Here is a 25,119-nt window from a genome sequence, read left to right on the forward strand (position 1 = left end):
GCAGGCCGGTGGCGCTTCCTGTCACGAGCTAGCTGCACGACCGCCTCCTGTCCTATGGAGCCGCGACACGTCATGGTGCCTCTGAGCCTACTTGGCCGGCCGCTAGCTGGGGCTGCTACTGCTAGGCGGGAGAACGACGACGCCAAGGACCGCGCATCCATGTAGCTAGCTCGAACGCTCCCGGCCAGCTGGTCCATGCATGGCTCCCGGCTACATGCTCATGTGTACCCAAAGACAGGGCCGGGCCGCCCTGTACAATAATGTTCCAGTACTATGCTTTGTTTGGATGCATAAGCTATTTTTTGGCCCCTCCCTCTTCAACTGGTCCAAATAGCCATAAAGAAGTCAAACTAGAAGACTATTTTTGGAATATTTGCAAATAGCGCATCCAAAAAACCATTCCCCCAAGAGGTGCAATTTGAGGTTGTTTCATGCAGTCCCGCTGATTCTCTCTCTCTTGAAAAAGTGGAAGCCAAATAATTGAAAAAAAAATACTTTAGGAGCCAAATAACCCTTGGATCCAAACACCTCAAATGCTATTTTCTTAGTCTAAACTTTAGCCCTCAAAATAAACCCTTGGTTATTTCTCCAAACAGCGCCTAAGCCCCGTTTCCAAATACTTGGGCCAAGACAAATACCAAGACAATTCATCTTTTAAGTTTGGAATATCCAAAATACTCTTGTAATGGTACCTTTTATTAGTATTTCTAGAACATTTATATAAAATTCTTGTGAGGGGGCGAACTTGAAGTGCCAAATATTTTGATACAAATAACGTGGCCAAAGTATTTGGAAACGGACGATGAAAGAAATGTATACATGTCTCAATTTATTAAAGTCACCTTCCTTCATTATTAAAGTCACAAAATTAATGAGCACGCATGCATGCAAGAGATAGGGCATAAATTAGTTAGCATATATATGCAATAATCCGCCAAGAGTGGATTCGTGGGATGATGTGAGCGCTAGGTTAGCAGCTGACCGCGTGTGCAGGTTGTGGAAAAGGAGAACATGCACCTTTGCGATTTGCAGGTGAGATGGATCGAGGTCGAGGCGTGCATGGGAGATGGGACTACGGGCGCTAGCGACCGATGAGCGAGGCCGGACAGGAGAAAAGGGCGGCGTGCACTGTGCACATGCATATTCCTGACACAACTGTGCAGCAGGTACCCGGCTACGGTGGATGGATGGGCCGACGACGCTCCGACGGACGACGGACGACGGACGCGGCACTACTGATCAGAAGAGTAGTAGTCCTCTCGATCGTCCTCTGCCGCCACTGGTCGCATGCTGCCTCTGCTGCATGCGACGTGCGTGTACGTACTACTCTTTTTTCTCCTTGGGCACCGGCCCACGCGCGAACCGCCGCAGCAGTCGGTGTCGTAGCAGCGACCCGTCGTGCGACTGTAGAGCTGCTGCACCTGCACGTTGCTGCATGCGTGGCATTCTCGATTTTTCCCAACGGAAACCAACCCTCGACAAGTTCGCAGCCACAGTGCACGGACTCTCGATCGTACAAGACGACGATGCAGCTCACAAGGGAACTCTGGCCGAACCGATCGCCACCTTTCGTTGCATTGCATTGACCTCGCTCTCTAGAACCCGCCTACAGGCCAGCTCCTCGCACATCTGCTGCTCCGGGCTCCGGCCAGCCGGCGGCAAGGAGATTAGGAGTTAGGACGAGGGACGACGGACGATCACTCCCTGTGTAGGTAGGTCTTTCTTGCTTTGTTACTGTTAGGCTTCTATGCAGTTGACGTTGCCTACTACGCAAACACGTGAAAAATGTACCACCCAAGTTAATTACATGTAAAAAAAGAAATTGAACAAAAATATATGAGCGGATACACATACACCTCATGCATGCAATCGTCTCGATCTGCCTATGCAAAAATTGAATTCGAATAAAAACATTGTCCCTCCATTTTTATTTACATGTTGTATTAATTAGGTTTGTCTTAAGTCAAAGTTGTCTAAATAACTTTGATCAAGTCTATAGAAAAATATAGCAACAACTATACTATCTAGCACATGCACTATCAACATACATTTCATGGTGGATTCAATGAAACAAATTTGGTATTGTAAATGTTATTATTTTTTTGTTCTATAAGTTTCGTCAAAGTTTGCTAAGGCCAGTCTCAATACATAGTTTCATCACACGGTTACCTAGACCAAAAACTAGGTAGGCGATCCGGATGAGTTTCATGGGGATGAAACTCCTCTCGCATACCATGAAACTCTCCCTTCTCTTTTCTCGTAAATATCCCGCCACATCAGCAAAATTAAATACTATAAAACTCTCACGAAACTCCACTGAGACTGGCCTATAAGTTTAACTTAAGACAAACCTAATATGATATATAAATAAAAAAGAGGGAGTATTTGCAAAGAAGAGACAAAAAGAAAGAAAGAGAAATCAGTATGTGAGTATTAACTGGCCACAAAACTGTACGTTCAGCGCGCTACAATTTTCATGTGCTGCCGCTTGTTTCTCTCGTACTATAATTTTTTGTTTGGAGATGTAATCGTAGCGGGCCTGCACCCTGCAGCGCACGTTAGTTGTGTCGAACGCGGCGGCAGGCAGGTGCAGGGTGCAGCCGTGCAGCAGGCTCGCTCGCATGGCACGCTGCCACACCGTTCCGCCCGAGCGCGTACGTGCAGGGGCCGGCGCGCGGCATGGCGGAAGAGCTTTCGGGGTCCTCGACTCCCGGACCCTGCAGGTACGTGCAGGTAGGGAAAGCAAGTCGCGGGGAGCTAGTACTACGTCCGTGGAGCGGCCGGCCCGTTTACTTTCGCGCGCTAGCTTAGTGCACGTACGGAAGACGACAGTACGTACCTGTACACGTACGTACGTACGTACGCGCGTGCGTATCCCGCTCCGACACGTACGAGAGGCGATCGAGCAGCTGGGCGCACTTCCCGGGGCTCGTCGTCGTGCGTGCGTACGGCCCTGGCGTACGGGGAGGAGGGCCCGGCCGCCGCCAACCCTGCCATGCACCCCGTTTAACACGTGTTGGCGGTTGCGTCGACGTGTTCGTTTGACATACAGTACTACTCCTAGGTACGAGTACATCTGTACATGCGTGGATACAGCCTATCTGGCTGCCCTCGTGGCTGTGCAGGCAGCGAGAGTACGAGCACTTCGCCGGCACCTTTATTTTTTCCCCTCTCGTTTATTGGTCAGAGGTGCATTCTGAAAAAAGTGAAAATATATGCGTAGTACAAGCTTAATAATAAGCCCCGTTGGCGGAACGTTATGTGTTCCGCGCGGGTGATCAAGATAGAGTAGACAACATGCAGGTGGTGGTCGATTGGACAACAAGTTTTTACAGCAACGGTCAATGGATGTCCTGCTACCACGCCAAAATACACACACATCAGGGAACAAGTGCTGTCCTCGCTCTACTAGTAAGTAGATAGCGACAGCACTTGGCAGATCATGGATGGCTACGTACTAGCTAGGGATACACGTGGATGGGTACGAGTACAACAGTACATGGCCACCGGCCAGCAAAGGTGCTAGATAGCAACCAATCTGGGAGCAAAATAAACGCCCGGCCACCCAAAAAACGAAATCCTCCAGGCGTTTTGTCGATCGATCTCTGCGTGAAGCCCCCCCCCCGTTTCCCGTGGTCGAACTTGCTGCCTGCAGTAGTAGGATGGTACGCCGGGCCGCCGGCGAGATCTAGCTAGCTAGCGGGCGATCTCGGCCTGCAGCGCGGCGTTGTAGCCGACCTGCTCGATCTCCCACCGGCCACCGCAGCTTGGGCGTCGCCGGGTCCTCGTCCGCCACCGCCTCGTACTCCTGCATTCCATTCCATGCATGCTCAGGGCACATTATTACTACTATTCAGGTCATCTAGTACTTGATAAGCATGATTAGTTACTGCTGCTAGTTGGCACAAGGCTCAGCTCGACCAGGTAGTCAGAACAAGCCGCCATCTACTGTAGAATTACACACTTGCTGTGCTTATGAATCTACTAGTACTGCTAGCATCAAACCCAATCATTGCCTGCGATATAGGTAGGAGTATGCATGCATGGTGACCAGATTAAAGAGGGGTACCAGGAGTCATTGAAAATACGGCCCCTAAGACTGTTCCGACCCAACAGTGTAGGTGGAGCAAGTAAAGAAGGAATCTGGACGCTTTGTGGGCGTGGAAGCAAAAGGACCCGGTGCCGTTGCGCACGGGGAACGAAAGGGGAGTGGAAAGAAAGAGCGGCAGGGCATCAGGCGAGTGCGACGCTGCCCCTCTGTGACTGCCTTGACCACGGGACAAACAAAAGAGGGGTCGGTCGGGTGGGCCAGCCACGCACTGGTGCACCACTGCACACCAAAGCGGCAAGGAGGACGACCAGCGATCGAGCGCCAGGGCGGCGGGCACGCCGCCGGCAGCAAGCAAAGCAGGGATGAGACCAGGTCACGGCGGCGGCGTTGGTGGTTGTGTCCGTACCTCGAGCTTCTGGACGAGTCCCCTGGCGTCGGGGGCGCTGACGAAGATGTGGCGCTGCGCGGGCTTGATGAAGCCGTCGTCCACCGCCTTGTCGATGAAGGCCAGCAGGAAGTTGTAGTACCCGTCCACGTTCAGCAGGCCCACCTGCAGATCCAAGTTGTTGGTGTCCTCCTCTGCTCATACATACGCCTGGCGCGCAGAGGCACGCGTTGCGCACTAGTCCTGCCAGTACACCAGGCCACTCACCGGCTTGCTGTGGATGCCGAGCTGGGCCCACGCGATCACCTCCAGGAGCTCGTCCAGCGTCCCGTACCCGCCTGCACGCACCCAGCCATGGACATGCGCTCATGCTCATGCTGATTGTTACGTTTCAGACATCGATCTCGAGCTCTAGCACGGCCGGCTGCTTGCTTACCCGGGAGCGCGATGAAGGCGTCGGAGTTGCGCGCCATCTCCGCCTTGCGCTGGTGCATGCCCGCCACGGCCCGCACCTCGCCCACCGTCTCCCCGGTGATCTGAAAAGGTTGGCAGGCGAGAAAATCAGCCGTGGAGGTGGCCGGCCGGCGGAAGAAGCCGAGCGGGCAATCGGGCGTCCGGCAACGCCTCCCCCCTTACCTCCTTGCCCATCAGAGTCGTCGGTATGACGCTGCGAGGAAGAAGGAGAACCAACAGCAGAGTTAGCTGGAGGAAAACTGGAGTCGTCACGGCGCGGCAGCAGCCGGGAGGGCCGGGGCGAGCTAGACGAGGAAGACGACTGACCCAATGACGTGGCCGCCGCCCTTGTGCACGGCCTCGGAGACCTCCCCCATGAGGCCCAGGCTGCCGCCTCCGTACACCAGGTCCACCTTCCTCGCCACCTGTTGGTATGCGTACAGGTTCACAAGAGATACGGTTCGAGCGAATCCAGCCATCCAGGAACCAAACAAGTGCACAAGTTTTGACAGGATCAAGGGGGCGCGCCCGGTGCTCACCAGCTCCCTGCCGAGCTCGACGGCGGCGTCCCGGTAGCTGCTCCGCTTGCCGGAGCTGCTCCCGCAGAACACGCACACCCGCCTGAACCTGCTGCCGGAGCCGGGCCCCTGCTTGCCCCCACCCCTGCTCCTCTCGACCGCCCCTTCCATCCTCCTCCCCTGCTTCCTCCTACCACACACACACCTCCTCGTCTCCGCGACAGAGCTCTTTCGCCCCGACGGAGGGACGAAGTAGCTGAAGCTGCTGTGCGTGGCGCGCTGGTGCTGGTGTTCCTGTGGCCGGATATAAAAGGGCGCGCTTTTGGGCCGGGGACCCCGCGGGAACAGGAGTTTTTCATGAATCCATGGTGGGGTTCCAGAGCGAGACGAGAGCTGATTGGCGCGCCGCGCTGCGGCTACCGGTACTGCACGGCAGCAGCTAGCTAGGGTTAAGCAAAGCCGCCAGCCATTGATCAGCGCCCATGTGCCGGGAGTAATCCCCGTCCCGTCCGACCCGGTCGGGCCAGGCGCGGTGCTCGCGGGCTCCCGGCTAGCTCGCTAGTGTGGTGCCGCCTGCCTCTGCAAGACTGCGTGCGTTCAATTCCCCGCCTCGGGAAGACGATGGTTGCCGGTCCCGCAAGGTGGCCGCGGGCACCCGTTGCTGTGTTCTGTAGAAAAATAAAAATACACTACTGAAGCTGAAGAAAACACTGAAGCTTGGCGGTTCATCTCGCTCTGAAAAGGACGGGCCACGAAATTGACCCGGTTTCTGCACATGTTTGGGCCATGTCTGATTGATGTTTGGAAGAAGCTGGTGGTGTGCGGGAAGGAAGAGTAGTCTCGCCACATGATTGTTGCTTGCAGGATTAGAGCGTAGAAGTAGAATTCAGGGCCCAGCTCTGCAGGTGTCCCTTAGTCCATGCACTCCAACAGGTTCAGAGCCAGAAGGTGAACCTGATCAACGTGTTTGCATTAGACCAAATTATTATTATTTTTGTGTGTGGCTTTGCAAAAGGGATCCGACGATACGAAATTCAAAATTCCAAAACTATAACATCAAATGAGAATCTTACATGCATGGAATAGTAAATCTAGATGAAATAAAAAATAAATTACATAGTTTGCTTGTAAATTGCGAGATGAATCTAATGAGCCTAATTAGACTATAATTAGACACTAAATTACTACAGTACACATGCTCTAATGATAGATTAATTAAGCCCATTAGATTCCTCTCGAAGTTTACAGACGAGTTCTGTAATTAGTTTTGTGATTAATTTATATTTAGTACTTCAAATATTAAAAAAATTCAAAAAATTTACGGCATGCATGCATCTAAACGAGACCCAAATTATTGGCATTGGTTGCACGCCACCTGTATGCAAGCTATGCTACTCCACTGCACTATGGTGTCGACGTCCATGATTTGCAACAGTGATGCTACAGTAATCTATGCTTATGCTAATTATTGATTAAATATGGATTTGCAAATCGAGAGACGAATCTAATGAGCCTACTTAATCCATAATTTGCATCAGTGATGCTATAGTAACCATCCGCTAATTATTGATTAAACATGGATTAATTAGCATCATTAGATTCGTCTCGCGATTTACAACCCATCTATACAAAAAGTTTTGCAAATAGACTTCATTTAGTACTTCAAATGACTAAGATTTCTTTGCAAAAATTTTTTGCAAAATAAACTAAACAGACCCTTAGAAATGGAATCGCTGCATTCCATCTCGCTCTGGAACCAAACGCACCATCATTCGCGCGCGGGTGCCGAACCCATCTGCATGCATGGCGTGATGGTGATCAGCGACTGGCGAGCACCACTCGCTCCCGGCCGGCCAGTACTGCAAACTTTTTTCTTACCGCTGTGCTGTACTGTCGCCCAGCAAACGCACAATACTAGTGTGGCGCCTTGATCATCGACATGGCGGCATGGTGCCAAAGGCTAACGCCACGTCCGATCCATTCAATTTCGCTGCACCTAGCTACTTCACGGCTACACGTACGTGCCGGCACACTGCACACGGTTACCAACTCACAGTGATCTACGACGGACGATCGCTCGGTCCATCAGATCCGACCCAATTCGGCTTCATTTCGACGGCCGGGTAAGGTACAGTCCAGCAGTACGACGTAGCATGCATGTTTCCGGCTGCTGCCTGCGGTTGCCCGGCCGGTAACAATAATGTGATGTGAACTCCATTGATCCGGCTCGTCGTGCTTGGGTGGGTGACCTTCTTCCTCGTCATGTAAAAAGCGAGTCGAATTAACTGATACTAATTAGAGCAAGTTTTACAATCGGCATCTAGCTGGCGAAATGCATATGTGAAAGAGAGAGAAGGAATGAGAGAGAAGGTAGCGGGCGAGCGGCGAGACGCAGCATCCAGCCGGCGCATGGACTGTTTGGTCCCACAAATGCTGCTTCCTCCGCTGGACATTGGCTGATGTCGCTTTCATGAAATAAATGAAGCTACAGTCACGGAATAAAAAAGATAGTACCTAGGTAAGCTGGAGTTTGTTCTTGCCGGCAGGGCGGCGATATTATAAACCTTGCTCTAAAGCCTCCTCTGACGCTGGCACGGCCAGTGGCGCCCGTGCATCGCCAGGCCTCTCGCTCCTCTCGTCAATGCAGCAAGCAATTGCTATCTGCTGCACGCGGTACGCCTATAGTACATCGATCCATTTAACAATTGCCACGTATGTTAAAAAAAAAGAAACAGAAGCTGGCTATCGGTAACTCGATCGTCAAAGTTTTACCGTGTCAAGCTGTGATGATAGATCCCGGTATCCATCGACCGTCGCCGCTTCCCGATGTGCGAGATATATCGCATTGGCGTCAGGAAGGAGTCGAGTTCATCTCAGGCTGTCAGGCTGTGTTTAGATCCGTTGTTGAGGCCCTGTTTAGTTCGAGCGCAAATTTTTTTCGTTGGCATCTTACTAATTTGAAGTACTAAATGAAATGAAGTTTATTTACAAAACTTTTTGCACAGATGGGTTGTAAATCACGAGACGAATCTAATGATTCTAATTAATCCATGATTAATCAATAATTAGCGGACGGTTACTGTAGCATCACTGTTGCAAATCATGGATTAAGTAGGCTCATTAGATTCGTCTCGCGATTTACAGCCCATCTATGAAAAAAGTTTTATAAATAGACTTTATTTAGTACTCCATACATGTGTCGAAATATTCAATGTGACGGTTTTTTTTTTGCGTTTACGAGGCTTATGAGGTGGGAATAAACAGGGCCTTAGCAGCTGCTGGGAACCAGGCGACCGGCCGACCAGAGGACGTCATGGCGTGCCCAACTCTCCCTCCTTACACCGCGCATGATGCATGCATCTACGACATGGACGCGCTCGGCTCCGTCGACGGCGACGCGCTGCCTCTCCTCTAGGACCCACTAGCGGGGGCACCTGGCCGGCTGGTGGATTAGGCCGGCCCGGATCATGCACGTCTCCCATGGCAATATTATATATAATTAAATCTCCGTTTCACCATTGCGTTGCGTCAGGTGGGTTCGGTCGTTGCGACCTAACAACGTTGCTTTCCGGCCTCGTGCGTGCGAACCAACGGTGGGATTTCTTTGCGGGGTTGTGTGATGTGGGAAAAGAAAGAACTGGGAGAGGCGAGCGTGCCGCGGAAGAAATTGCTAGCACTTGGCAATTGGCTTTGCTTTGGCGGCGGGTGACCACCGCGTGCGTGCGAGGAATTTCTTGGCCGCGGCCGGGGGTGCCTGCCTACCGCGCACCGCGCTCCTAGTCCTAGCTATGTTGTTCACCCGTGCCGTGCGAGCAACCACCTCTCGCGGATTGGCTGCGGGGCTGGGTGGCGACACGCCCACAGCCGGGCGGCGTCACGGCATAGGGGGGCTACGCGTTGGATGGATGGAAGCTTCACTGCCGCTTCGCCACGACCCCGCTCGCTCAGCTCACTGGAAATTTGGCAGGACGACGAGTTTGTTTTTTGTTTTGTTTTTTTAGTGGATGGCATGACGACGAGACGAGTGGTTGCGGAAATAGTAAGCTTCACGGAAGGCTCGCCCACCGAGTAGCGAGTAGGCCTATCGAAGAAATTCATCCCAACAGAACCCGCCCAACAGAGCAAACAAACGCGGGCGCACGGCCCCTGCGATTTCGGTAACAGGCCGTGCTCATCGAGTAAGCCCACCAGTGGAATTTAGCCCGTAACAAGACGCCTCTGCCTGGAGTGGGCACTGAGCATATTTACGCATCAACTTTATGGTGAAGAAGCCCTTAGTATTTGAACTTGAACTTGGCCAATTATGATTCACTGGGGCCGTGATTGGAAATTGAAGTTTGGATTCATGTCATCGTTGTATTTTGATGTGTTGTGATTTGACTTGAGTGTTGTGTAATCTATGCCTTTTCAATAGATAAGTGTGCAACAGGGGGCATCATGATTTTTTGTTAAAAAGTAGGTAGATGCCCTACCACCCTTTTATATTAATATATATTTACTCATGAGTTTATGGTGAAGTAAACATGAATAATGGATTTGACTTATGAAAGAAAAACATTTTTGTTGTATTGTAAATCAGATTTTGGATTTGTCCCATGGACTATACTGATGTGTTGTAAATTAGATTATGGGATCTCCCTGATTTGGTGCTATTCTATAAACCACTGCTAGGACCTCCTTGCCAATATATGTACACGTGTTTTGCACCCCCATAATCATGTTAGATCTTTAGGATCACCAGAGAGTATATCCCATGGGGTTTCCTTTGAACTTTTCTTTACATGATACAAGAGATCCTAGATCTACAACAAAACAGAGAGAAAACACAGAGAGGGAGAGGAGAGACCCTCGTCGGTGGAGCTCGAGCCGCTGTCCATCACTGGTTTGTCGATGTAGATCCGCTCTAGGGCGGCGACGCTCGGTGTAGTGGCCGTTGCAGGGACGCCGGAGACGTAGAGGTCGATGGCGGCGTGGCGCAGGGGCGACAGGCTTCCGTCGCTTCAGTGCCTCGCGAAGATCGGGTTGCGACTAGGATTCTCGGTGGGGAAACAGGGCGGCGGCGAACCTCGTGTATTGAGCCACTGACCCCACCTCCCTCTTTTATATGGCACTGTGCGACGGGGGCTCACCAGCCGTGTTGGGCTGGGCGTCCCCGATCAGGACGCGAGTCAAGGACCCAGTTGACCGTTGGGCCAAACCGGTGGAGATCAACCCAACAAATCAATATACTATTCCCAAGCCATATTATCTTCCAGTAAGAGCAGCGGTCATGATTTATTTGTTAACACGTATGTGGATGTCCTGCCACCTTTATCTTAATTTATTTTGTACTTCGGGAAAAATAAAAGGAGCCGCCACAGCGTCTGAAAGAACTCCATTGCATCTTTTATGTATGCTGGGTTAATGAGTATCTTGGAGGCTATCTAATTCACAGAGTCGGAGAAATAAAATGATGAATAATCAGTCAAGTGCTGGAGCAGTTTTCAAATATTTCTAAATGGATTTTTTTTATTTTACCCTCTGTGTAGCATTTCATCTATATGATGTTACTGCGGCTTGCAGCCTTTTTTTGGGTGTTCTTGAATTCCCTATCCCAGTCTCTTTTCATGGTAATCCTAAACAATTATCAATATGGACAAGTGCTTGGCCCTGGCTTTTACCATACAGCTCAAGTTGTTCTGGACTCTTACAGAATAATTATTGCAAAATAATAAAGTCAAACCTCTTCTATTTGCTGTTGTCTAGATGGTTGCTCATTTGAGCTTGCTGGATTGTGAAATCACAAATGATGACTCAAGATGCACAGCTGAAGCGAGACGAATGAAAGATGAGTTGGAGAAAAAGTACAATGATTTGAGTTCTGTTGAAAAGGAGGCAGATGAATTTTCGAAGGTACTTTTCGCATTTGTTTTGTTCAATACTAAAGATGTATAGGACATTCACAATCAGATAATTTAAATGAAATTCTATTTGATTTGGTAGAATTCGGAGAAGAGGCTCCAAGATGCAATACTCAAAGATGATGAAGAAACTTAGGCAGCTGCGAGAGAGCTGCTGCAACTTGTTGGTTCCATTGCTGAGCATAAAGAGTTCGTGGTAGCAACAATTGCTCAGAGGAGGAAGGAACTGTATGAAGCTGCAGATTATATATCCTCTTTGGCATCCAAGACATCATCACCCAGTTCTCATATCTGAATGATTAGGAAGTCTCATGATAGATTGCTGATTCCCTTTCTGATCAGCTGCGCTTCGTTGAGGTCTTAAGATTATTGCTATGGCCTATGCTAAGTTCATTCCACCTGAAGGAGCTAAGTACCTAAATCTTTAGTTCTCATTATTACTTGGTCCATGCTTTGGCTGTATATATCATTTAAGCTCCATTGTGGCATACTTGAGAGCTTTGATCTCATTACCTTAGTACAACCTTAGCGATAACTGCCTTGTTCATTTATCCTGTGAATGCCTAATTTTTGCATTTATCCTGACATGGCTGTATGGCATTACTCCACCTCATTTGACATTCCTGCAACTGTGATTATGCTAAAGTGTAGAATTGGGGATGATTCTTGTGTAATTTCGATGCAATCGATCTTTGATGGCAACGTATCCTATAGCCAGAAAGCCATCCAGAACCATCATGGTCGTCAGATTTTATGTCTTAACTGTGTTGCTAGCGTGTAAAATCCAGGGTGGTGTGCATTGAGTTCAGGTGTATCTTCCATTCGGTAGATGTCTCAAGTTCTGAATCTAGGCTCTGGTACTTCTGCTGTTAGTTTGACAAATTGTTTTAGGTTGATGACGGAAAAAAATTCTGATCCCATGACTTGTCACATTGATGCTAGCACTTAAAGAAAAAGAGGTTTTAGTGCTTGATTGACCTGCAAATCAAGATGTATTGCAGCTAAATTCAAACGTTGCTGAAATAGTAGTATAGAACCCTGCATTCCTGTGGGATATAATCTGTATTTGCTCAGTGCACTCCAGACTCTATTGCAATTGCAAGGTAAATTGCAATTGCAACTAAGAACAATTTAGCACACACAGAACCATATACACACATTGGATGTCACATTTAGAAATACATTATCATGTTGGGAGCTATGGAGGGCCCAAAATGGCCTGGGCCTTCAGTTTCCAATGATAACGGAGGAGTTTAGCACACAGTTCCCAACTCTTACACACGCAAGGAATGAAGGATACGCTCAAACACTAAATTTGTCATCGCAGAACACCAAATGGAGTGGCAACCCTGCGTTCCGCCCTTCCCTCTTGGGGACGTCCGATGTCCAGACGGTGACTCAAGCATGAATACTCAACAGCAGTAGAAGAATTTTTTTTTATTCGAAGCAACCTCCGTTAAGGGCGCGACGCGTGAAGCGACGCGACGCAGCGCCTGTCTACGCCGCCGACGGGGAACCAACAAGAAGCAAAATTTACGCGCGAGGTGGCGCCGCCTGCCTGCCACCGCGAGGCCAACGCCGATCGGATCCGTCACGGCGGGCCCGCTGGAATTCGTCCGGTACGTACATGACAAGCTGGGCCGCAACCTCCGGGTCCAGTCCACACACACGGATTTTTTTTTTCATTTTTGTATTTAAAAAAATTAAAATTTCAAAAATATATGGCGGTTTCGAAAAAATTCAAAACTATACCCCTGTCGCCCTTGCCTGGGCGACAGGGGGCCTGTCGCCCTCTGGCTGGGCGACATGACCTAAATGTAAAAGAAATTACATTTAGGTCCTGGCGCCCGGGACGCATTAAACAACAAACTTTTTAAAATAGATATAAAATCGTACAAAAATCGAAAAAATACAAACTCAACTGTTCTGGATTCTATGAAACAATATCTACAACTTTTGTTATATAGAGTTTTTCATTTGATCAATGTATCTTTCTCTATTTTAAATACAAGTTTAATGCACTTTTATTTAAATCTCAAGATTCATCATTTGGATGCATGTCATCTTTGGCCAGAGTGTTGCATATGGTAAGCATAGGCTTGTACAAAATTGGTAGGTCCAGAAAACATTTCTAGAATACGTTTTTAAATTAAATCTTGCAATATGTCTAGTTTAAATGAGTTATTTATCCATGCTGGTATACTGAGTTTTAGAAGCCATAACTTTTACAGTACCATTATTTTATTTCCTAAGAGCTACAAAAAAAAGTTGGTAAATTTTAGATAACACAACTAGACCAAATGAATTATTTCAAATTTTTTTAGGTACAAGAACTATTTTTCTTGATTTATTGCATTTACCTTAGTCATAATTCATTTGGTCTAGTTGTGCTTATCTAAAATTTACCAAACTTTTTTTTATAGCTCTTAGAAAATAAAATAATGGTACTGTAAAAGTTATGGCTTCTAAAACTCAGCATAGCAGTATGGATAAATAACTCATTTAAACTAGACATATTGCAAGATTTAATTTAAAAACTTATTCTAGAAATGTTTTCTGGATCTACCAATTTTGTACAATCCTATTCTCACCATATGAAACACTCTAGCCAAAGGTGACCTGCATCCAAAGGATGGATCTTGAGATTTAAATAAAAGTGCATTAAACTAGTATTTAAAATAGAGCAAGATACATTGATCAAATGAAAAACTTTATATAACAAAAGTTGTAGATCTTGTTTCATAGAATCCAGAACAGTTGAGTTTGTATTTTTCCAATTTTTCTACGATTTTATATCGATTTTACAAATTCGCTGTTTAATGCATCACGGGTGCTAGGACCTAAATGTAATTTTTTTTACATTTAGGTCCTGTCGCCCAGCCAGAGGGCGACAGTCCCCTGTCGCCCAGACAAGGGGTGATAGGGGTATAATTTTGAAATTTTTCGAAACCGCCAAATATTTTTTGAAATTTTAATTGTTTTAAATACAAAAATGAAAAAAATCCCACACACACAGGCCCTCAGCTGCCCGCTCCAGACGGACGAGTACACTTCAGACCCCTGGACGTTGCGAATGCTGGCCAGCGCAGCCCACGGGCGAGCCGGTAGCCGTTGGCGGCACACAGCACCGGAGCCCCTGTCCGAGAGCCTAGTTATCTTTCTATTAATATTTTAGATCAATGTTTTTATGTATAGGCGTGCGTAGCGCGCCAACCTGACTAGTTGTTACTCGCGGTCTGTGCCTGCTTGGCGGCGCGCGGTGCGCCTGCCGTCCTGGAGGCCAGTGAACTTTAGATAGGCGCCGGCGTGCTCAGCGCTGTCGAGGAGGCGCGCCGGCGCCGTGGAGTCGGGGCTGGACGCGTCCGCGGAGCTGCTGGACCCGTGCGAGCGCGTAGGGACGGCGCCGCATCCGTGAAGCAGCACGCGCGCGCTCCGTGGAGGGGACACCGTGCTCCCCACTCCCCACGGCGGCTGTGCGTCGCCGGCAATCCGTTGCAGGAGATAGAGGACAGTGTGGAGGCCGTGGAGAGCGGGCTGGAGCATCCGTTCAGGCATATTGTTCAGAGCAGAGTCGCCTTGCTTAATGTGCTTGGCCCTGTTTGTTTTCTTCCTGCATTCTCTAGCGCACGCAAGCCGGAAAAAAAAATCTTGCATACATGCAGTACTAAATGAAGTTTATTTGCAAAATCTTTTCAGAAATGGGTGTAACTTTTCGCGACGAATCTAATGACGATAACTAATTGATGATTGACTAGTGATACTACATTAACCATCCTCTAATTATGCAATCAAAGATCTTATTAGATTCTTCTGGGTTCCTAGCGCAGGGGTTCTGAAGTTGGTTTTGTAACTGACTTAGTTTGACACTCGTAATTAATGGTCAAAGTTTTTAGCACTACCTAGTGCTATGGAACCACATGGCCAAGCATGAATTGATTTTGAATCCTACTGTCAGGAGCGTCTTCTACTCTTCTCTGAGGTCCACGTTTTCCCGCTTTGAGCGTAAGCTACATCTTAGACAGGCATCACATCGATCTTTGCTCAAATAAAATAACAACAAAGAAAAATTTACACATGGAAAACAAAAAAACTCAACCGGAGGTTTACGATGCCTCACCGTTTTCATTAAGAGAAAGCAACCTGCTTTCCGGTTGAGAAAACATCACAAACCCTGACACCGAGATTTTTTTAACATCACACCCCAATCTATATTTACATAGAACCCATCCTACTCCACCCCATTATCTAGTACAACTCATTTGAATCCACTCAAATACAATCCATATCAAAATCCAATCCATTAAACCCATTTTAACCCAAATCATTAGCAGGGCTACCCACACAGAAACACTTTAATTTGGCTCTGATCACCCACGTGATTAGCCGATTACTTGAGCAATCCTCTAAGGACATGCAGACTGTTTTTCACAGTAATCTACTCCCTCCGTTCCAAATTATAAGTCATTCTAAGAATCTTGGAGAGTCAAACCATTTCAAAGTTTGACTAAAATTATAGAGAAAAACACAAAAATTTATGACATTAAATAGGTATACTATGAAAATATAACTAATAAAAAATCTAATGATATTTAATTGGTATCGTAAATGTTATTATTTTGTTGTATAAATTTGGTCAAACTTGAAAAATGTTGACTCTCCAAAATTTTTGGAATGACCTATAATTTGGAACGGATGGAGTAGTAGCCACCCACGTGATGTTGTTGTATAGTATATCCAGTCCAACTGCATATTATCGATGAACAAGATGGTTGCGCATCTAGTACGCGCCTGATGAACCCCAAATTATTTGGACACGATAATTGTGACAGCGACGACGATGATGATGAGCTTGATTATGTTAGAAATCTAGGCAATTTTCGGTATATTTTAATTCCAAAATTAAATGTATAAACTAGCAATATTTCTATGACTTTAAGGAGTAAAATAAAACATGTGAACATGTTTATACTTATCACACATATAAGCATAAACAATATAAATAACCAAAGTTTCAGGGAGTACCCTAAAGCGGGGCCATTGCCGGAGGCATTGGCTGCGCTGTTACCAACTGGAGTAGACATCTACTCGGTTGGCATCAGTCGAAGTAGTCGAACTAAATCGGTGCAGGAAGAAGTTCGCAGTGCAGTCCCACGAACGGTCACCAACGAACGGTCACCAAGATGTAGTCGACGTAGTCGTTCGGCCACCAGAATGTAGTCGACGTAGTCGTTCGGCTCGTCCACCAGGAAGTAGTCGTACAATCGGGCAAAGCCTTAGTATTTTTGAGCAGTCACGCTAAAGCGTTACCCAAAAACCTGATTGCCCGCCTATCCCGTGCAGGATCTCAAGGCGAGCAAGGTTTCGGAGGCCTGCTCACGCTAATTCTGTGCGCGCAGAAATTAGCGTTGGGGAACTCAGTTGTTGCAACTGGAGAGGGAGAAGAGAGGAGCCGAGTTGCCTCAGTGCTCTGGTGCAGGATGGATGAGGGGAATGACACTCCTTATATAGTGACTCAGGTGCTCAGGTTCGTTGAACCTAGACACCATCAGAGTCATTTAGGTGATGCGGTTATGGCCATTAATTACAGATTTAATTGCACGTTTAATCGCACGATTAATTGCTGTCAACGGCAAAATAGCCATCACATCACACCGCGCCGCGCCGCGCCGCACCGCCCGGCCGGCCGGCCGCGCCGCGCCGCGCCGCGCCTCGCCTCGGCCTCGGCCTCGGCCTCGGCCACGGCCACGGCCACGGCCACGGCCCGGCCCGGCCCGGCCCGGCCCGGCGAGGCGAGCGAGCGCGCGCGCGCGTGTGGTTCACCGTCCTCCTCTTACCGGCTTCACAAGTGGTGTACAAGAAGTCCACCTTTTAAGTCGGTTGAGATCCTCCTCAATTCCCGGTACGGAATTAAACATTGATTCCCTAGCATTAATAGTGGGCTTTAAATTCTTTTAATGCTTTAGAATAAATGGGCCAAGCCCATTACTCCAACAATCCCCACCAAGAAATTTAAGCCACACTAGAAATACCCTCATTCTCTCATTGATATACCAGTATTCGACAGAGACTGTTAAGTTGAACTTACATCTAGGACAAAGGCTACACTTATTCACAACTGTGCAATGGACTATGCCTTGAATTGCCAGTTTTGTGCAAACAAGTTTGACCAGAGCCCTACACTGGTACTAGGCTGCAAAAGCATCCCCGCGGTTTGGAGCTTATAAGTCATACTCCAGGCCCTTCATGAGTTTCTAGAGAATACCCAATTCTCATAGACCATGACCAGTGGTCAAACTCATATAGGTGTGTTCCTTTCAGATGTTCTGTAGGACAACATCTTTTGTTTCAAGAAAACAACTCATTTGTTTAAAAGAAACCACCTGGCACACATTAAGGTATAGACCAACCTGCCATACAGATTAGAAGAGAAATGCACCTTATACACGGAATGAGCCCTTTTCACAAAGGTTCTCTTCTCACAGTCAGACTTTAGTTTTGTTTCACCATCCTAATTCACGGGATCTCCGATCACATAGGACAGGTTTCCACTATAGAATGACTCACGTGGGTCTCAAGCCCAATTCCATAGATGCATTGTCTATCACATTTCGTGAAAGACCCTTTGTAAACTGATCTGCCAGATTTTTAGCCGTCTGAACATAGTCCAGGGCTATAACTCCGGAGTTTCTCAATTTTCTGACAGATTTCAACCGCCTTTTCACATGTCTAGATGACTTCATGTTATCCTTTGAACTATTCACCTTGACAATTACCGTTTGATTGTCACAGTTCATTATGATTGCCGGTAACGGTTTTTCAACTATCGGCAAGTCCATAAGGAGCTCACGAAGCCACTCAGCCTCAACAGTGGCGGTATCTAATGCTGTGAGTTCTGTTTCCATAGTTGACCTCGTTAAGATGGTCTGCTTGCAAGACTTCCAGGAAACAGCTCCACCACCAAGTGTAAACACATATCCACTTGTGGCCTTTATCTCATCAGCATCAGAAATCCAATTTGAATCACTATACCCTTCTAGTACCCTTGGGTACCCGGTGTAGTGAATTCCATAGTTCATTGTCCCCTTCAGATAGCGCATTACTCTTTCAAGACCCTTCCAATGATCATCTCCCGGGTTTGAAACAAACCGGCTCAGTTTGCTTACAGCAAACGAGATATCAGGTCTTGTAGCGCTCGCTAAATACATTAATGAACCAATGATCTGAGAATATCTCAGCTGATCTCGCATTATCCTTTTGTTCTTTCTAAGAATTAAACTGGCATCATATGGTGTTGAGACAGGTTTATAGTCACTATAACCAAAGCGACTTAACACCTTCTCCACATAGTGAGACTGTGTAAGAATCACCCCACCATTGATCTCTTTTACCAGCTTTATATTAAGGATAACATCAGCTTCTCCCAGATCCTTCATCTCAAAATTTTGAGATAAAAACACTTTGACTTCCTTAATCACATTAAGGCTAGTGCCAAAGATCAGTATGTCATCCACATACAAGCACAAAATCACTCCTTCAGCCCCACCATAGCGATAGTACACACATCTGTCAGCTTCGTTCACAACAAAGCCGGCAGAGGTCAAAGTTCTATCAAACTTTTCATGCCACTGCTTAGGCGCTTGCTTGAGACCATATAAAGATTTTAACAACTTACAAACCATTCCTTCTTGACCCTTTGATACAAACCCATCCGGCTGATCCATATAGATCTCCTCTTCTAACTCTCCATTGAGGAAAGCCGTCTTAACGTCCATCTGATGAACGAGAAGACCATAAGAGGCTGCCAAGGAAAGTAACACTCGAATTGTGGTCAATCGGGCAACTGGTGAATAAGTGTCAAAGAAATCTTCTCCTTCTTTTTGTGTATAACCCTTGGCCACAAGCCTAGCCTTGTACTTTTTAATAGTACCATCTGGCCTAAGCTTTTTCTTGAACACCCACTTGCATCCAACCGGTTTACATCCATAAGGACGTTCAACGACCTCCCAGGTTCCATTAGACATAATAGAATCCATCTCACTCCTTACTGCTTCCTTCCAATAGTCAGCATCAGGAGATGAATATGCCTCTTCAATGGTTCTGGGTGTATCATCTATGAGGTATACAATGAAATCATCACCAAAAGACTTTACAGTCCTTTGTCTCTTGCTCTTTCTCGGAGCATCATTGTTATCCTCCTCAGAATTTTCTACAAGTGTATGTTCATTGTGTTCTATCGGCTCAGCAGAGCCATCATCCTTGATGAACTCTTGCCTAGATGAACTTGTTTCATCTCTCATGGGAAAAATGTTTTCAAAAAATGTAGCATCTCTGGACTCCATTATAGTACCAACATGCATGTCAGGTACTCCAGATTTCACTATTAAAAATCTATATCCAACGCTGTGAATAGCATAACCTAGAAAGATACAATCCACAGTTTTAGGTCCAAGCTTACGTTTCTTGGTTATTGGCACACTCACTTTTGCCAAACAACCCCATGTACGTAAGTATGACAGTGTTGGCCTTTTCTTCTCCCATTCCTCGAAAGGAGTTATCTCTTTATTCTTTGTAGGAACACGGTTTAGGACATGACATGCAGTCAATATAGCCTCACCCCACCATTCCTTGGAAAGTCCCGCTGTATCTAACATGGCGTTAACCAAATCCGTTAGAGTGCGGTTCTTTCTTTCGGCAACCCCATTTGACTGAGGTGAATAGGGAGGCGTCCTCTCATGAATAATACCATGTTCCTCGCAGAATAAAGTAAATAAGTTTGAGAAATACTCGCCACCACGATCTGACCTAACTCTTTTGATCTTTCTCTCAAGTTGGTTTTCTACTTCAGCTTTATAGATTTTAAAGTAGTGTAAAGCTTCATCTTTTGACTTCAACAAATAGATGTAACAAAATCTAGTACTATCATCAATCAAAGTCATGAAATATTTTTTACCACCTTTTGTCAACACTCCATTCATTTCGCACAAATCGGAATGAATTAATTCTAAGGGTGCCAAGCTCCTTGCCTCCGCGATCTTATGAGGCTTACGAGTTTGTTTTGATTCAACACATACATGACACTTAGAATTTTTGACAAAAGTGAACTTTGGAATTAAGCTCAAATTAGCTAAGCGCATCATACAACCAAAATTAACGTTACAAAGCCTCGAATGCCAAACATTTGTTTCATCAACGTTAATAACATTGTATGCAATTTTATTACAAACATCTGACAAAGAAAGACGGAACAAACCTCCGCTTTCATAACCTTTTCCAACAAAAGTACCAAACTTAGACAAGATACATTTATTGGACTCAAAGACTAATTTGAAACCATCTCTACACAGTAGAGAGCCGCTGACTAAATTCTTCTTGATGGTGGGGACATGCTGCACGTTCTTCAGCTGCACGGTCTTCCCCGAAGTAAACTTCAGATTTACCGTACCAACACCAAGAACACGCGCATGTGATCCGTTCCCCATCAGCAAGGAGGAAGTCCCGCCGGTCTGGTAAGAAGAGAACAAAGAAGCATCAGCACAAACATGAATATTAGCACCAGTATCAACCCACCACTCGGGTGAACCAAAGACTGAAAGAACAGTAGGTAATAAATTACCGTACCCCGAAGTTCCTCCAGGCTCGCTAATAACCATGTTGGCGGAGTTGTTGCCTTTGCGGTTCGGACACTTTGCAGCAAAGTGATCCGTACTAGCGCACACATAGCAAGCTCCCGTCTTCTTCTTCTTCTTAAAAGTGGTTGTCTTCTTAGTCTTTGGTTGGTTCTGCGGTGGCTTTTTCTTGTTCTTGTTGGAGTTGTTCTTCTGAACAAGATTGGCACTTGAAGCACCAACAACTCCTTTCCCACGTATGTCCTTTGCTCTCGCCTTCTCCTCAACATCAAGAGTCCCTATGAGTCCATCTATTGTGAACTCCTGTCTCTTATGTTTTAGAGAAGTAGCAAAGTCCCTCCAAGAAGGTGGCAGCTTAGAGATTATACCTCCAGCCACAAACTTATTGGGTAACACACATGGGGACTCTTTGCTGCAATTTTTGAGATCTTTTGCCAGAGTATGTATTTCATGAGCCTGTTCCACTACAGAACGGTCTTCGACCATCCTGTACTCAAGGAACTGCTCCATGATATACAACTCACTCCCGGCGTCAGATACTCCATATTGAGCCTCAAGAGCATCCCACAAAGCTTTGCCAGTTGGCAGCCGGATATAAGAATCCACCAGGTTATCACCGAGAACACTAATGATCAAGCCTCGAAAGAGGATATCAGCCTCATCGAACGCACTCCCTTCCTCTGGAGAGAATTGTTCAGGCTTACCCTTTTTCACATGGATCACTCTCGATAATGTTAACCACAGTATAAGCCGCTCTTGCCAACGTTTGTAATTTGAACCATCAAAAGATGATGGTTTGATTGATGCAGCAAAGCTAGATACCGAAAGCCTATTAACATTATCAGGTTTTTGGATTGTTAGAAATCTAGGCAATTTTCGGTATATTTTAATTCCAAAATTAAATGTATAAACTAGCAATATTTCTATGACTTTAAGGAGTAAAATAAAACATGTGAACATGTTTATACTTATCACACATATAAGCATAAACAATATAAATAACCAAAGTTTCAGGGAGTACCCTAAAGCGGGGCCGTTGCCGGAGGCATTGGCTGCGCTGTTACCAACTGGAGTAGACATCTACTCGGTTGGCCTCAGTCGAAGTAGTCGAACTAAATCGGTGCAGGAAGAAGTTCGCAGTGCAGTCCCACGAACGGTCACCAACGAACGGTCACCAAGATGTAGTCGACGTAGTCGTTCGGCCACCAGAATGTAGTCGACGTAGTCGTTCGGCTCGTCCACCAGGAAGTAGTCGTACAATCGGGCAAAGCCTTAGTATTTTTGAGCAGTCACGCTAAAGCGTTACCCAAAAACCTGATTGCCCGCCTATCCCGTGCAGGATCTCAAGGCGAGCAAGGTTTCGGAGGCCTGCTCACGCTAATTCTGTGCGCGCAGAAATTAGCGTTGGGGAACTCAGTTGCGCAGAAATTAGCGTTGGGGAACTCAGTTGTTGCAACTGGAGAGGGAGAAGAGAGGAGCCGAGTTGCCTCCTCAGTGCTCTGGTGCAGGATGGATGAGGGGAATGGCACTCCTTATATAGTGACTCAGGTGCTCAGGTTCGTTGAACCTGGACACCATCAGAGTCATTTAGGTGATGCGGTTATGGCCATTAATTACAGATTTAATTGCACGTTTAATCGCACGATTAATTGCTGTCAACGGCAAAATAGCCACCACACCGCGCCGCACCGCACCGCCCGGCCGCGCCGCGCCTCGCCTCGGGGCCGTGGCCGTGGCCGTGGCCACGGCCCGGCGAGGCGAGCGAGCGCGCGCGCGCGTGTGGTTCACCGTCCTCCTCTTACCGGCTTCACAAGTGGTGTACAAGAAGTCCACCTTTTAAGTCGGTTGAGATCCTCCTCAATTCCCGGTACGGAATTAAACATTGATTCCCTAGCATTAATAGTGGGCTTTAAATTCTTTTAATGCTTTAGAATAAATGGGCCAAGCCCATTACTCCAACAGATTAGTTATACCAAGGGCAAAAGACAGCGCGCAATGCAAGTTGCACGGGACGACAGCGCTTACCGGATCCACGGTGTCCCCACGGCCCATGTCATCTGCAACTCGCACATGTTGGTTCGCGTTGCCGGGCTTCAGAAATGTGGAGGTGTTCTTGCGTCTAAAATGGCTGCAGCAGAAATGGGTCTGATCACACACACGGACACGGACGGCAGCGGCTGTACAGCTCGGTTGATCCATCTCTCCTCCGATCTCCGAGTCCGACCCATTTCTCCTGCCACGATCCATGGGCCTTGTTTGGCAATGCTAGTTTTCTAGCACGCACACTTCTCGAAAAAAGAATCTCGCTTGCATGAAACACTAAATGAAGTCAAATTGCAAAAAAATTTTAGGGATGGGTGTAACTTTTCGCGACGAATCTAATGACGGTAACTAATCGATAATTTGCTACAGTGATGCTACAGTAACCTTCCTCTAATCGCGCGATCAAAGACCTCATTAGATTCTTCAGGTCACTAGCGCGGAGGTTCTGAAATTGGTTTTGTAAACTGACTTTGTTTGACACCATAATTAACGGTCAAAATTGTTTACTATTTATTGGTGCTAGATTTCTAGCACCAACCAAACGAGGCCATGGCTACCCACCTGAGGTCCATCAGTCTGCCCACGCGGCCCCACGCCCTCGTCCTCAAGGCCGAGCAGGAGCTGCGGCGGCTCAGGGCCCTCGTGTCGCCGCCCTCGCCCTCGCCCTCGCCGCCGGCGCCGGCCCTGCGCGCGCTGCTCCAGGACCTCGGCGACCTGCACGAGTACGTCGAGGAGGTCGTCCGCCTGCCCACCAACTGGGACGCGCTCCGCCTGCCCCGGCACAGGCGCCTCGTGGAGGCCGAGCTCGAGGGCTCCGTGGCGCTGCTGGACCTCTGCGGCGCGGCCAGGGACGGCCTCGCCGCCGCCAAGGACCAGGTCCGGGACCTGCGCTCGGCGCTCCGCAGGCACCGTCGAGCGGCGGGTACCCTCCTGAGCTGCCGCCGCGGGCCGACGTGGCGCCGGCCGTCGTCGGCGGCAGGGTGGAGGCGTACGCTGCGGCGCTGAAGAAGGCGAGCAGGGCGATCAGAAGAGGGTGCGGCAAGCGCGCTGCCGCCGCCGCCGCCGAGACCGCCAGGGATGATTCTTGCGGCGGCGCGCCGAGGCCGGTCGCGATGCTGGCGGAGGTGAGGGAGCTCACCGTGTCTCTCCTTCAGTCGTCCCTGGAGGCCTTGCTCAGGCAAGCCGTCGTCAGGCCGAGCACCACCAGCAAGTGGTCGCTGGTCTCGAGAGCCCTGCTGTACAGCAGGAGCACGGCGTCGTCCGGGGAGGATGAAGAGGGCGCTCGTGCTGACGCTGATGATGAAGCAGCGTCCGGTTCTCTCTGCATCAAGGATGTCGCGAGTGGCGATGGCCAGACGAAGGCTCAGAGCCAGCTGCAGGCCCTGGAGGGCTGCATCGAAGGCCTCGAGGAGGTATTGGAGCGCCTGTTCAGGAACCTTATCAGGAGCAGAGTTTGTCTCCTGAACTGCGTCAGTTTGTGATTCTTGACTCTTGAGAGTCCTGCGAGGCTGCGACGTTGTAAATGTCTGATGATTGCCGTCCACTTTTTTAAGGATTGCTTGTCAATGTCATTGGTGTTCCAACTCACACGCGCAATGAACTACGTATATAATATAATAAGACATCCATAAAGTCAAAATGTAAAATTTTTGTAAATCGCTTGCATGGTATACTAAATATAGTCGAAAAATAAATCACATTACACAAATGGACAGTAAACATGCTTTAATGATGGATTAATTAGGCTCATTAGATTCTTCTCGTAGTTTACAGACGAGATCTGTAATTAGTTTTGTGATTAGTCTACATTTAATACTTCAAATGTTGAAAATTCCCTTTCAAAAATCTAAAAAACCAAAATACAAAGTGATCTAAATAAGGTCTAAAATATATTTTACTCTCTAAAGAAAAGACTGCGTGTGTATATGTGTGTGTTAGTGTGTCTACACACACGGGTGAATGTAAAGTCATGGCATATACTTCGGTTTACCAACAAATTATTGCAAACGATTTGTAATACAATATTCGGTTATAGTATAGTTCAGAGAGTAAATCATGAATATGTCCGCTAAAAGTATCTAAACTATTAGACGTAGAGAGGAATGTAATGATTGATTTGTATTAATTGATGGTTTAGACCACT

The 25,119-nt window shown here is 47.4% G+C and overlaps 1 protein-coding gene and 1 pseudogene across 2 annotated transcripts; one reads left to right on the plus strand and one right to left on the minus strand.

Annotated features, from left to right (window-relative positions):
- Positions 1–3,286: 3,286 nt before the first annotated feature.
- On the minus strand, positions 3,287–5,906 carry LOC120658261 (annotated as a pseudogene).
- Positions 5,907–16,027: 10,121 nt separating this feature from the next.
- Positions 16,028–24,563, plus strand: LOC120658262 (transcription initiation factor TFIID subunit 4-like). Of its 2 annotated transcripts, XM_039936493.1 has the most exons (3): positions 16,028–16,164; positions 22,901–23,176; positions 23,524–24,563. In XM_039936493.1, the coding sequence occupies exons 1-3, from the start codon at positions 16,145–16,147 to the stop codon at positions 24,455–24,457; spliced, it is 1,230 nt and encodes a 409-aa protein (XP_039792427.1). In that variant the 5' UTR covers positions 16,028–16,144; the 3' UTR covers positions 24,458–24,563. The 2 variants fall into 2 exon arrangements, with proteins under 2 accessions (XP_039792427.1, XP_039792428.1); XM_039936494.1 differs by lacking the exon at positions 16,028–16,164 and having other exon boundaries at positions 23,012–23,176.
- The last annotated feature ends 556 nt before the right edge of the window (positions 24,564–25,119 follow it).

The sequence above is a fragment of the Panicum virgatum genome, chromosome 2N (genome assembly GCF_016808335.1).
Source record: "Panicum virgatum strain AP13 chromosome 2N, P.virgatum_v5, whole genome shotgun sequence".
NCBI lineage: Eukaryota > Viridiplantae > Streptophyta > Magnoliopsida > Poales > Poaceae > Panicum > Panicum virgatum.

Excerpts from the sequence above, each read along its gene's own strand:
- LOC120658262 (XM_039936493.1), top strand. The coding sequence starts at position 16,145 with ATGATGATGAGCTTGATTAT. Across the intron at positions 16,165-22,900 it reads ATGATGATGAGCTTGATTAT|TTATACCAAGGGCAAAAGAC; the intron begins GTTAGAAATCTA and ends CCAACAGATTAG. Across the intron at positions 23,177-23,523 it reads CCCATTTCTCCTGCCACGAT|CCATGGCTACCCACCTGAGG; the intron begins CCATGGGCCTTG and ends AACCAAACGAGG.